This window comes from Salpingoeca rosetta (assembly GCF_000188695.1).
Source record: "Salpingoeca rosetta unplaced genomic scaffold supercont1.26, whole genome shotgun sequence".
Lineage (NCBI taxonomy): Eukaryota > Choanoflagellata > Craspedida > Salpingoecidae > Salpingoeca > Salpingoeca rosetta.
In genome coordinates this window covers 295,149-308,260 of record NW_004754908.1, presented here as the reverse complement: position 1 = coordinate 308,260, position 13,112 = coordinate 295,149, and the positions used below count along the sequence as shown (strand labels likewise).

The 13,112-nt window shown below is 58.0% G+C and overlaps 2 protein-coding genes across 2 annotated transcripts in view; one reads left to right on the top strand and one right to left on the bottom strand.

Annotated features, from left to right (window-relative positions):
• PTSG_09542 (uncharacterized protein) overlaps nt 1-3,773 on the top strand; it is an 8,188-nt gene extending 4,415 nt beyond the window's left edge. Inside the window, exons 6-11 of the mRNA XM_004989914.1 lie at nt 264-1,022; nt 1,188-1,822; nt 2,082-2,261; nt 2,478-2,595; nt 2,914-3,072; nt 3,245-3,773. Coding sequence (XP_004989971.1) covers nt 264-1,022; nt 1,188-1,822; nt 2,082-2,261; nt 2,478-2,595; nt 2,914-3,072; nt 3,245-3,658 — 2,265 coding nt within the window. The 3' untranslated portion in view covers nt 3,659-3,773. The remainder of the gene's footprint in view (nt 1-263; nt 1,023-1,187; nt 1,823-2,081; nt 2,262-2,477; nt 2,596-2,913; nt 3,073-3,244) is intronic.
• A 35-nt stretch (nt 3,774-3,808) lies between these two features.
• The window catches only part of PTSG_09541 (uncharacterized protein), a 13,034-nt gene continuing 3,730 nt past the window's right edge, over nt 3,809-13,112 (bottom strand). The window contains exons 9-14 of the mRNA XM_004989913.1: nt 12,679-12,831; nt 10,007-12,376; nt 9,582-9,820; nt 7,673-9,359; nt 7,106-7,382; nt 3,809-6,831 (exon numbers count right to left, since the gene is read on the bottom strand). Of these exons, the coding sequence (XP_004989970.1) occupies nt 6,233-6,831; nt 7,106-7,382; nt 7,673-9,359; nt 9,582-9,820; nt 10,007-12,376; nt 12,679-12,831 (5,325 nt within the window). The 3' untranslated portion in view covers nt 3,809-6,232. The remainder of the gene's footprint in view (nt 6,832-7,105; nt 7,383-7,672; nt 9,360-9,581; nt 9,821-10,006; nt 12,377-12,678; nt 12,832-13,112) is intronic.

Here is a 13,112-nt window from a genome sequence, read left to right as displayed (position 1 = left end):
ACACACACACACACACACACACACACACACGCATGCACGCGCACGCATGGACGCACACGCATGGACGCACACGCATGCACACACACACACATGCACACACACACACACACACACACACACACACACACACCGCTTGCACCATCACGTCATGTGCCAACATCGACGCACAGAGACAGGCACTCTCATTTCTGCTGACGCCTTATATTTACTCACGTCTATGCGTTACCCCCTCCCCCCCCCCAACGTTATTCACCCGCCCGCAGGACATCTTTTCCTCGTTTGTTAACACGACGGAGTGCGTGAACCAGAAACTGCGTGATCTGACGACCCGCACCATCTCCACTGACACCGTCAACTCCGTACTGGAGGAGCTCACCAACATCACCAAAACCTCAGCGCTGTTTGCGCCCGAGGATGTTGGTAACTCATTCAGCATCCTCAACAATGCCACGGGCCTGCTGGATACGGATATGGACATGCTTGAAGAAGAAACATACCGGTACATTGTGCGTGGCGCGAGCGACCTGATGGCCGTTGACGGCTCTGTGCTGGAGCAGTCCGCACGCAACGACGGTGTTCAAGTGAATACTATTCCAACGATTGTGGAGCGATGGACGGACGGGCTTGTCGACGTTCTTCCTGGGGACAGTGCGTCTGTGCAAGTGGAACGCAACATTGTAGTGGTGGCATACCGTTTTATCACTACACGCGCGGCGTTCAAGGGCAGCGCCAACGAGGTCAACTCAAGCTGTTCCAGGTGTAAAGTGGAGGAAGCAAGCAACGACGCCATTGCCCCACTGCTCATCGACACACCCGTCAACTACAGCATCTCATCCGACAGCGTAGAAAGCATCGCGGTGACATTCTTTCGCGATTCACGCCTGTTTGCGGGCATCGACACACTCAACCCGGTGTCCAACGGGACCACGCTTCCACGCGACCTGATCAACCGGACGTTCGTCAACTCCCCTGTCCTGTCTCTGCAAACGCGCCGACTTCGTGGCGCCGCATTCGAGGGCGAGGTGTGTCGCGTGTCTTGCTTGCACGTATGGTTCCATCTTGGGTTGCACCGTGTCTTGCTCTGTAAGCGCATGATCAGCCGGCCACCTGCCTGCATGGGCGTTGTTCTTGATCATGGTACTATCACCTTCACCGATTCACTGTGTTTTGTATCTGCTGCTGAACAGGCGGTCTTTAGCTTGCCGACGAGCTACTTTGGCAATCGCACGCTTGATTCGCGCGCGTGCTCTTTCTGGGTGGCGCCGACTGTGGACGCTGCTGGTCGCTGGTCAAACATGGGGTGTGAGCTTGTGTCTGACGTTGGCGACTATGTCACGTGCAGCTGCAACCACCTCACCAACTTTGCCATCCTCGCCAATTATGCAGAGTCTGTGTCCCCGTCTGTGAACGCTGTTATCCTCAGCTACATCACGTACATTGGCGTTGGGGTGTCTGTGTTCTGCATGGTGCTGACGGTTGGCGTGTACCTGTGGTACAAGCGGCTGCGGGAGGACCTTGGGCGCATCATTGTGATGCACCTGTGTGTGACGCTGACGATATCGCTGTTGTGCTTTGCCTTTGGCATTGAGGAGACGAGCCACACGGACACGTGCACGGCGATTGCGATTGTGCTGCACTACTTTCTGCTGAGCGCGTTTGCGTGGATGGTGGTTGAGGGGTATCACCTGTACTCGACGTTTGTTGTTGTGTTTCACGGGAGCCACCGGTCTGACCGGCGGCAGCACGTTCGGTTTGCGGCGTTTGCGTATGGCGTGCCGGCGCTGATTGTGCTTGCGACGGGCCTTGTGATTGGCGAGGAAGGGTGAGTTGCTGCTGCGTGTGGTGTGCTCTGTGCGCGCGCGCGTGTGTACCTGTGATGTTGTGTGTGCGCGTGCGCGTGTGTGTGCTTCTGTGTGGCTGTGATTGCTTGATTGCAGTTTTGTGTTTGCGTGGTTATGTGTGTTGTTCTTTGCGTTTGGTTGTTCCGTCGCCATGCTGCACAGACGGTGCATGTTGCACCCCACAACACCTCACACATCCCGTACGAACACACACACACACACACCTCACACATATGTTAGGTACGGGTATGAGGATGCGTGCTGGCTGCCAACGAAGAACTATGAGATTTGGGCGTTCCTTGGTCCAATGTGCTTGGCCATCCTTGTGAACATTGTGTTTTTCGTTCGCATCATGCGCTCGATCCTGAGCGTGAGCGTGGCTAATGCCGACAAGGCGACACGGCAGCGTTTCATCCGCGGGTGTGTGTGTGTGCTTGTGTGTGTGTGCTTGTGTGTGTGTGTGCTTGTGTGTATGTATGCGTGTGTGTTGCTTGTGTACCTTGTCCATGTTTGTGTATGCTTGGTGCGTGTATGCGTGCGTGTGTCTGCGTTGTGTGACATTGTGTGAGGTGATGCAACGATGCTTGTGTATGTGACACTGGCATGTGTCTGTGCATGCCTGCTGTTTTGCTGCAGCGTGCGAGCGAGTGCGTCGTTCCTGTCCATCATGGGCGTGACGTGGGTGTTTGGGGCGCTTTTGTTTTCTGGTGCCGTTGCCGTCCAGTACCTGTTTACCATCTTCAACGTCTTCCAGGTGTGTATATGTGTGTGTGTGCACGTGTGTGTGCATGTGTGTGTGTGTGTGCACGTGTGTGTGCATGTGTGTGTGTTGGTTTTGTGAGAAGCACGTGGGTACTCCAAGATGTGTTTTGTGTTCATGCGTGTTGTGCAGCAATAATCCACGTGATGGTGATGTCTGCGCTTGTTGTTCATGTGGCTCATTGCTTGCCTGCATAATTCCTGGATCGTCTGCTCAACTCTCTTGTCTCTGGTCTCTATGCCACAACACAAACACACTCACACACACACACAAATTCACACACACAAATTCACACACACACAAACGCAACAGGGCTTGTTCATCTTCATCTTCCACTGCGTGTGGAATGCAAGCGTGCGAGATGCGGTGACAGGAAAGTCCAAGCGCGATGCCATTGCACACATGCGCTCCCGTAGCCACAAGCCTTACTCCGCCGGCGCCGCTGCCAGCGACACAATGCAGTCCCACCATGTACGCTGTCTGCTACTGGCGCATGTGTTTGTGCATGTGCATGTGTGTTTGTGTGATGTGGAATTTGCCTTGAGTTCTATTGCAGGCCGCCATTGCATCGAGCTGTACCGCACCTTCTCATGCATTTCTTTTCTGCCGCCTTTCTGCGTTGTGCTGTCGGCCCATTTCGCAGTCCTCAAACCCAGCAGGGTTCTCCACAAAGCTGGGCACGCTCGGAAAGCCCACGCCTCTTCAGGAGCTGTCTGGTGCTGAGGCGGTCGAAGGGTACTTGGACGTCATGGAATCACGCCTGGGAACTGCGGATGATAGCCGTGCCAACACGCTGAACACGACCACAACAACGCTGTCTGACTCGCATCACATGTTCAACAACCCAAACGCTGCTCCGAACGACCTGAGCGTTGACAGCTCGCACTCGCACGATGATGATGGCGGCAGCAGCAACGACGATGATGCTGGTGACATTGACGCCATTACGGCTGTCGATGATGACGATGATGATGATGATGATGACAACGGGGATGATGAGCACACCGCACTGCAGCCCTCTTCAATCATGGCGTGGATGACCGGCAGCGACAAATGATGATTCGTCCCAAAGCTCACGAACACCTCCAGGAACCACATGAGCCACCCTGCCTCCTCGTTCCTCCACTGGTGCTCTTCTGTTATCCCCCCACCCCTCTATTCTTACATTGCAATCACGCGTCTTGAGTGTGTGTGTGTGTTGTGTTGTCTCTGTTATCCAGTGTTTATTGGGGAAAACTCGCTGAAATCTTACACTGCTCCAGGCGCTCAAAGATGGGGAAGGCAATTGCGGCAAAACAAAGGGCAACGGTGCGCATGGGTGAATGTGTGTGAGAGCACGCGCCTCATAGACAGAAAGAAAAGTGAATCAATAGATAGATAGAAACCAAGTGCCTCGGTGCGAGGCTCATGTGTAGTGCTGCGACTGTCGCTTAGACAGTTGCAGGGGGCTCTGTTGCGGCCGGGCCACCGGGGCTTCGTGAGGTCACTGGGGCGCTGCGTGGCTGTCCCTCATCGTTGTCGGTGGTGGCGGTGGCAGCGGCGGTGGCAGCAGTGCCGTTGTTGCTGTCATTGCTGCGCTGGCCGCTGTGGCCGGGGGGTGTGGTCTGCGGACGCTTGCGCTTGCGGGTGCGCTTGCCCTGTTGGTGGTTGCGCTGGGCTTGAGCGCGCGCTCGTTGTACCGTCTGGGTGCTCTGGCGGGGAGTGTGTGTGTCTCCCGCCCGGACCGAGCCCGGCTGGTTTTTGCCCCGCTTGTCGTGAGGCATCTGGCCGATGCACCGGAGGTTCGCGTAGCACTCAGCCTTGCATCTCGCGATGGACAACACTTGCCGCCAGTACGTGCTGCTGTGCATGGAGGTAAAAGTGCGCACGTGTGGTGGTGTTTGTGGGTCCGTCGTGGACATAAGGTCGCTGCTGAAGAACTTCCGGAACTTCGAGCCCCAGGCGCCCGAGCCGGCCTCGATCGCAATCGGCACAAATTTGAAGTCGCCCTGGTCGCGTAGGATGGCCTGGTACTTCTTGATCTTGCGTTGTTCCGCCTGCGACGCCGCGTAGAGGTTGACTTTGGCGGCCTGTGGTTGGTATGAGCTGGCCGCGGGGGCGGCAAACACGAGGTCAAACACGGTGTAATCGCCAGACTTGTCGAAGCTGAGGATGTCACCGCGCTTGCCGCCTGCGCCTGGGAAGCCGGAGGGCTCTTGTGTCGCGCGGCGGTTGAGCTGCATGAAGGCCCGGGCGATGGCGTTCTGCATGTAGTCGTGCCGGCCCGTCTTCGTGGAGTCGCAGACTTCGGCGTGGTCCAGCTTCATCTCGCGCCCGCAGCAGTAGCAGCTGCCTGATGCACGCGACTCGGAGCAAGGTGTCCGAATCCGCTGGCTAAGAGCAAACCGAAACACCTTGTCCGACATCCGCAGGTCCTTGCAGCTGGGCAAGGCTAGGAGCCACTCGTAGCCGCCGTGCAGGCTGGCTCCTCGTTGAATGGCTCGGTTGCGTGGGTTCTCGTCCCAGCCCGTCTTCCTGTCCATGATCTGGGTCAGGAACTGCTGCAAGCTGCGAGCGTCGTGGTTTAGAACGTCCCTCGTGTCACGGGGGCCGTCGTCGCCGAGGTGCAGATCCGCGATGGCTTGCGCTATCTCCGCCTCCAATTCGGCGCCCGGCGTGGTGTATGCTTGGAAAGGGTGGTGAGGGCTCTTGCTGAAGCTGCAGACGGAGCCGAGGAAGGCGGCGGGGGCGACGCTTGTCTGCCTCCGTAGCCCAAGGCCTCCTTGTTTGATGGGTCGTCGTGCCCGCGTCAGGGCCCGCGATGACAGGGGCTTGAAGGCGCCCATCATGCGCCGAAGCTGCTCCGCGATAATGTCGTCGAGCGCTTCGCAGTACTCCTTCGACCGACGGGTCGTGCGCATGAAGTAGCCGGACTTGGTCGTGATGCAGTACCGAAGGAACTGGAAGACCAGTTGCGCCGGCAAGTGGGCGCTCGCCAGGTCGAGAGCCCTCCGTGTCTCGTCGAGGTGGGATGCCTCGTATGGCCCGAAGAGGGGGACGCCCAGCACTTTCGCGGTCTGGTCGCCGTAGGGGATGACGACCGTCTTGTCTTCATTGATCTTCAGCCCCGTCCGGCGGATCTCCGTGTCGAGCCGCTCCGCGGCCGCCTTGACGTCATCGCGCGGGCCAACGATGTAGGTGTCATCAAGGTACGCGACGACGGTGACCGTGGGGTGGGCCTTGTCGGTTTCCTTCAGCGCGTGGATCGTGGCAAGGGCAAAATACGCCGGTGAGAGCGGACCGCCCTGCGCGATGCCATCGCGCATGTGGAGGGTGTCGCCACCCGGCGTGACGACGACCGGTGCCTGGCCGTACGTCGCCAGGAAGCAATGTGCGAGGCTCGGGAAGCGCCATGTTACTCAGTGCACCCGCATTGTGTGACTTGGCGTTGTGTGCGGCATGTTGCGATGCCATTGCACGTTCCCTTCTCTGTCCACTCATGGTGACATGGCTGCGTTTTTCAGTTGTGCTTCAATGCAACAGCGAGCGTTTTATGTTCCACGCACGCGAAAGAAAGAACCGATCTCCAACAAAGCACAAGTGAACATGCGTACAACACCAAAATTGGACATCAAAAAGCCACACAGCAAGATCACAAAGTCAAGGGCAAGAGTGCCAATTGCATGTCATCGCAAGCGCTGGTGACGCTGAACACATCCAATTCGGCTTTTTCATCTTCACCACTTCCACCAATGTCCACCATCTCACCAGCAGCACCCTCTGCTGACAGCTGCCCCTGTTGGTCAGAATCCGCAAGAGCGCTTGCCCCACCCGTGTTGAGCATGACGGATTCTCCGGGTGGTGGGAGCACAAAGTCATCCAGACTGCTGGCGACATCTGTTGCTGTACTGTGTGCTGTGACCATGGCCAGGACGCCCAGGGTGAGCAGCAGCGTCGCGCCCCGTGTCTCTGCAGTGGGATTGGGCCGGTGGCGGGCAAACACGGCCCTGTTGAGGACAAACGCAGCGCTGCGCAGCATGCGGATGTGGTGCAGGTCCGACCGCCCCTGCCACGCCAGGCACACGTCCAGGAGACCAGGGAACATGTCGAGGATGGTTGGATCCATCCAGTCAAGCGGCTCGTCCAGCGCTGGTGCAAGGACGTGGCTCACATACACACATGCGGCAAACGCGGAGAATGCGCGATACAGCGCCACCACCGCCTTGCCATCCAGGTTATCATCCTGTGCGCCTGGGCCAGTGTGGAAGTGCATATTTGTGTGCGTATGTATGCGTATGTGCGTATATTTGTGTCGTGCGAACGTGAGCGAGTGAGTGAGTGAGTGAGTGATAGTGTTAGGGTATGAGAGCGTTTGCATGGACTTGACTGTATGTAGAATGCTCGTGTGTTGAACAAAGAACATGATAATCGTGTGCGATTGAGTCACAATAGGAGCGGTGTACAACCACACACACACACACACACACACACACACACACACACACACACACACACACACACACACCTGGCGGGGTGTTGAGGAGGAGGAGTTTCAGGTGCGCCGCCACAGCCGGTGTGTTGTCGACGATCACCTCCTGCAAAATGCGTGCAAGCTGCCCGTTGACGGCGGCGTCCTTCCAGTTTGTTGAGAACGAAGCCAGCCGTTCAAGGTTGCTGTTGTTGATGCCTGGGTGGCACAGCGCCAGGAGTGACTGCATGGCAAGCTGCACCATGTGTACTTGTTCGGCGTATGGGTTCAGATCCTCCGCGGCGAACAGCACAGTTGTCGTGGCTGCACCCTCCTACACGTGTGAGTGTAAGTAAGTGAGTGAGTGAGTGAGTGAGTGAGTGAGTGAGTGAGTGAGTGAGTGAGTGAGTGAGTGAGTGAGTGAGTGAGTGAGTGAGTGAGTGAGTGAGTGAGCGCGTCATGAGCGCGTGTGTGTGCTGGGTGAATGCGACTGCGACAGGCAGGCTGTAACATGAGGTGAAGGTGGCATGGTGGTGATGAACGCCCGTTCACAGCCACAGAGAAAACAAAAAGTAGTAGGGAAGAAAGCCACGACAATCTGCCTTCAGTCGTCAAGATTCTTACAGCTTTGGGCGTGGATGGAGTGAAAAGGATACTCCACAGGTAGTTGACAAACGAGCGTCCGCACGTTTCTGGATTGGCCAGGCAAATGCCCACCATGGCCTTGAAACAAGCGTGCAGGGCCGCGTGCTCATTTGCAGGTGTGGCCACCGTCATCCTCGTGGATGACAAAGTCGCTGCGCGTGATGCAAGGAGGAGTGGCGTTGCGGCGGCCGATGCCATCTCGCGATGCCGCTCATCTTCAGCAAGGAGGTGGAATGCGACTGCCTGCAGGGCCTGCGCTTGCTCCTGCGGATGCAACGACGCGAGAGCAAACCGAGCGTGATGCAGTGATCGCAACGCAGCCAGCTGTGCCGTTGCAGGCGCCGCTGCAGTTGACACCCCCAACACGGCCGCCAACCACGCGCCCACGTCCACGCTGCCCGGCGCGGTTGCCAGTGTCAGGCCAGACACAACCAGCCACGCTTCTTGCAGCGAAGCGTTTCGTGCACACTCGTCGCGAATGTGTGCCTGCGCAACTGTCACTGTGCACACCAAGTCAGCAAGTGCCTCTTCGTTTGCCTTTGCTTGCAGCAGCCGTTCCAGCAGCGGGGCGTACTCCAGAAGAAGCTGCTGCTTCTCGTGGTGCGAGAACGCGGGTGAGGAAACCACGCACGACAGGCCCCTGCACACCAGCGCCATCCACACGCCATCATTGCCCGCATGTACATCCTGTTGTGTATCGCCGCCCACATCACCATCGGCGCCATCATCACCTGCGGCATTGCTGCTGTCCTCACCCACTGTTTCCGCATGTGCTGCGCCGCTCGAAGCGTGCGTACGTCGCCGGCAAACGGAACGCAACAGCGCCAAATGGGCATCGTAGCTCTCCAAAGCCGGCAGGGCATGCGCCAGCGCCGCTGCGCTGTTGTTGTTGCTGCTGTTGTTGTCAGCATCGCCATTGTCTTGGCTGCTCGCGTGTGCAAGCAAGAGCGCCAGCCACGTGCCGGCAGTGAAGAGGGCCTTGTCTGCGCCGCACACGCTGCGCACACGCGACGTTAACACGAGCGTGGCTGTTGCCAAATTCTGCAGATGTCTCCTCACGGCGGCCTCAGCTTCCGCTGCTGGCGTGTCTGCTGCTGGCGGGGACGCTGTGGCACGCTCGCAGCACAGTTGCCACAGCACGCCGAGCACGTCAAGGTGTGTTGCCAACGCAAAGGGTGACGTCGCCTGCACAAACTGCTGCCAGTCAACTTGCTGTGTTTCGATGGCGGCAACAACGGCAACATGGTCGATGAGCTCACTCGTGCTGGCGAGTTCATCTCGCAACAGCTCCGCGAGCGAGAGCGCAAGGCCGTGACGACGGTTGTGGTTTCGGCTCGTACTTGGCGCATCGCAGTTGTGCGAGAAGGAAAACACGTCGCGCGCCCATTTCACGCTTGTTCGGTGCTTGTCCTCTGGGGGCAGCAGGCCTGCGAGGGCGCGGGCAGCAGAGCAGCGCACTGCGAGGATGGGCGAGGCTGTCAGCTTCATGAGCGCAGCCAACAGCGCCTGCAGCTGTTGTGCAGCCGTTGCGGTGAGCGCTTCGGAGACGGTGCGCAGTTTCGATAGCAGCGTCATCACGGCAAACAAGTGTGTTTGGATGTTGGCTGCGCTTTGTTCTGTACTCGTTGTCAGCTCCTGCAACAGCAACACCCAGACGTCACCATACCTGGTGTGTGTGTGCGTGTGTGTGTGTGTTTGTGTGTGTGTGTGTGTGTGTGTGTGTGTGTGTGTGTGTGTGTGTGTGTGTGTGTGTGTGTGTGTGTGTGTGTGTGTGTGAATGAGGATGGAAAAGTCATGGGGAGAGTGTGGGTGGGTGAGAGCAGTGGGAATTTCACACGGAGACAGCAGCAGCTGGCACATGAGCAGCATGCAGTGTGATCCCACGCACCGTGCAATGAAATCCTGCGTCGTGATGCTGATGGCACGGTTCTCTGTCTCAAGCCGCACGCCGCCAAGCACGCGTGGCAGCAAGATGCCAAACAGCTGCAGCGATGCGTTGCGAATCGACCACACGGGAGACGAGAACCCACGAATGGCCAACACCATCGCAGGAGACACGTACTGCTGTGTGTCCGAGTTTAGCAAGCTCTCCGCAAACAGGACCTTGAGCACATTGAAGCAGTGCACCTGTAATCGTGTTTATGTGTGTAGGGTTTGTGTGAGAGAGGGAGAAAGAGAGAGAGAGTGTGTGTGTGTGTGAGTGTGTGAGTGTGTGTCTTCAAAGGGCTACCGTATTATAGTTCAGACAAACTTGCAAGACATCGCCTCGCACGTCACACACACACGCACACACACACGCACACACACACATACCTGCCGCATGTCCTGTGTTTCTGCGGAAGAGGCGTGTGTATCAGATGATGGCTGCACGCCCGCGAGAGCAATCAACTTTTCCAAATGCGGATGGAGCATCCGCGACCCTTTTTTCCTGGCAAGCGCAAGCGAGTGCACAACGTGCGGCAACCCAGCACTCCGGCGCGTTACGGACAATGTCTCCAGCTCGCTGTCCGTCTCAAGCAAAGCAATCTCGGCTGCCAGCCACTGTTGTGGCAGAGGCCGCAGGTCGGCGCGTTTAGACTGCATCAGGTGCTGTGCAACCGTTGTCAGGGACAGCGCCGTTGACTCAATCACACCGCGGTGGCGGCAGCGTTTCAGCACGAGGCACATTTTCTCCTTGATGGCGGTGATGGCGGCTGCGTCCACTGCACTTCCGGCTGCCTTGGGTGGCGCGCGTGCAGCGATGACGGCGACAGAAGCCAGCGAGCGACAGGCTGTGCGGATGTTGAGCCACATGAACGACAGCATAAAGGGGAAGTCGCGTTGCACATCACCACCCTGGTCCCTCACAATCTGCGTCAGGGACGTGCCCATGTCCTGAAACGACGGCATCGCACGCGTGTCATCGCTGACACCTGTGGTTAGCAGAGACAAGCAGAACTCCGCCGCCTGCGTGCTCACATCAACCACACGACTCAACAGGCCCTCCCATTCTACAGTCATGTGTGGTGCCACGGCGTCGAGGACAAGGTGCAAGGCCTGCAGGGTGCCGTGCATGGGCTTGGTCTTGGCAGCCTGCAGCGTGTGCGTGCGAGCAAACTGCAACTGCTGCTCAGCTCTTGCCAACAAGAACTGCACAAATGCCTTTGGCGACGCAGGTGGCTCAGGTACGCCTTCATCGCTGCCAGCGTTCACGGCTGCCTCCTCTTCCGCTGGGCGCTGTTTTTGCTGCTGTAGTTGCGTGGTGTTGCTGAAGGCGACGAGCACAAAAGCGCGTGCGTACGCGGCCGCCGTCTCTGCAATCATGGCCTTGGCATTGTCGATCATCCCCATGAATCGGCTCCACAGGCGCTTGACAACAGGCGCTGCTGCTCCTGCTGCTTCGGGTTGCTCAGAGGCGGACGCGAGGCCGTGAATCTGCACAAGGAGGTTGCACGTGGCGTTGCGCGTGTCGTCAAAGTTATCCTGAAGACCGTGAACGAGAGAAGGGAGGAGGTTCTCAAGCGCGGTCACAATGGGCGGCGGGCACACGCTCCAATCGATGCCACCGACCACATCCACAAGACACGTGAGAAGCTGCAGAGCAGAGCAGCGGCGCTGATAGCATGAGCCAGGAAACAGGTTTGCGTCGCACAGATCGATCATCCACAAGCACGTGCTGACAAGCTTGTCCTCACGCCGAACAATTGTCGCAAACGCTTCATCGAGCGCACGCATCACCGCTGGCTCAAGCCCACCCATGCCATCACCATCATCGTCACCGCTGCGACCCACGCGGCCATCACCATCCTCCTCATCATCGTCGTCGTCGTCATCCTTCGGGGTTGGCTGCGGAGTCTTGCTGCTTTCCAGCTGCTTCTGCACTTTTTCGTCGAGTTTGGTGCTTACGGTGTTGGCTGCCACCCACGAATCCCTGAGCCGCTGCAGCATGGCAGACACGTCCGCAAACAGGCGCTGGCGTAGTGCGCTCGTGGTATTGGCCAGGTTGTGTGGGAGAAACGCGCGGAAGAGAGACAGCTCCGCCTCCGCCGGCTCGCCAGATGTCTGCACATTCACACAGACGAACCGCAGCGTGTCCAGCCGCACAGTGGGCATGCTGCACGTGAGCGCCTCGCGGATGTGCGACAGCGACAGGTGGAGAGCAGTTGCGCTGACGCTGCTGTTGGCTGCTGTCGTGTGCGATGGCGTGCCTTTCGGGGCAGCTCTTGTTTCAGTCGTGGGACAAGTCTTGTCGGCACTGGCCTCGTTGTCGTTGCGGCCTTTGTTGTCGCGCAAGGCCTCGAGGTCGTGTGAGGTGATGAAACCGGATTTCTTGGCATTGGAGAGCAGCAGTGCGTACCTGCGCAGGAGCTGCAAGCGCGCGGCGCCGTCGCCTGTTGCGCTGTCAAGTGCAGCGGAGACACCGGCAATGAGGATGTGCACGGCACGGGGCACGACCTTGGTTGTCTTGACCAGCCACGTTGCACTGAGGGCATCGCTTGTGCCAGGCGCGTCACTCGCCAGCACGTCAAGCAAGAGATCCGACCAGGCAGCGTGCCATCGGGATGCAATGCGGTCTTCAAGTATGCTGTGGTCGACGCCCCCCTTGTCTTTCTTGCTCTTCTTTTTCTTCTTCTTTGTTTGCTTCGGCGTGTCACTCTTGCTGCCACCGCTCTCTGCACGGTCCACTTCGCGCTGGCGAAGGTCCTGTGCGCGCACATGTGCGTGTGTAGGAGTTTGTGTGTGTGAGAGAGAGAGTGTGTGTGTGTGTGTAGGAGTTTGTGTGTGTGTGTGAGTGAGAGAGAGAGTGTGTGTGAGTGTGTGTGAGTGTGTGAGTGTGTGTGTGTGTGAGTGTGTGTGTGTGTGAGTGTGTGTGCGAGAATTGCAAAGTGGGTGCAAGTAGTGAGGGTGCATCGGCATGTTCGGTTGTGGGTGTCGTGGCAATTGAGCCCAAAGACAGCTGATAGGCAGCGAGGCAGAGGGAGTGGGGTGCTTGCTTGGTAGTGCACCTTGAGGCAGGCGACGTAGACGGTGAGTGCGGGCTTGATGAGCGTGTTGATTCCGCAGCAGAGGAGCAGCTCGTGTTTCAGCCGCGGCGCAATCGCAAGCAGCTTGTCCCAGCCCATGTGCGGAACCACCATCGCCAGCAGCGCGTACCGGCCCTGGTAAAAGGTGGGAATGGCAAAGCAGGGGGAAATCATGTGGGCAGGCAGAGGGGATGTCTGGCCTGCGCTGAAGGCATGTGCAGCACCTGCAGCCCAACACGCAGCGCATCAAGGAGCGCGCAGCCGAGCAAGCACACGTCATCCAGGGGCATTCTCACAAATGTACACACCCGTCCAGGAACATTCTTAAATGTACACACACACACACACACACACACACACACACACACACACACACACACACACACACACACACACACACACACACACACACACAC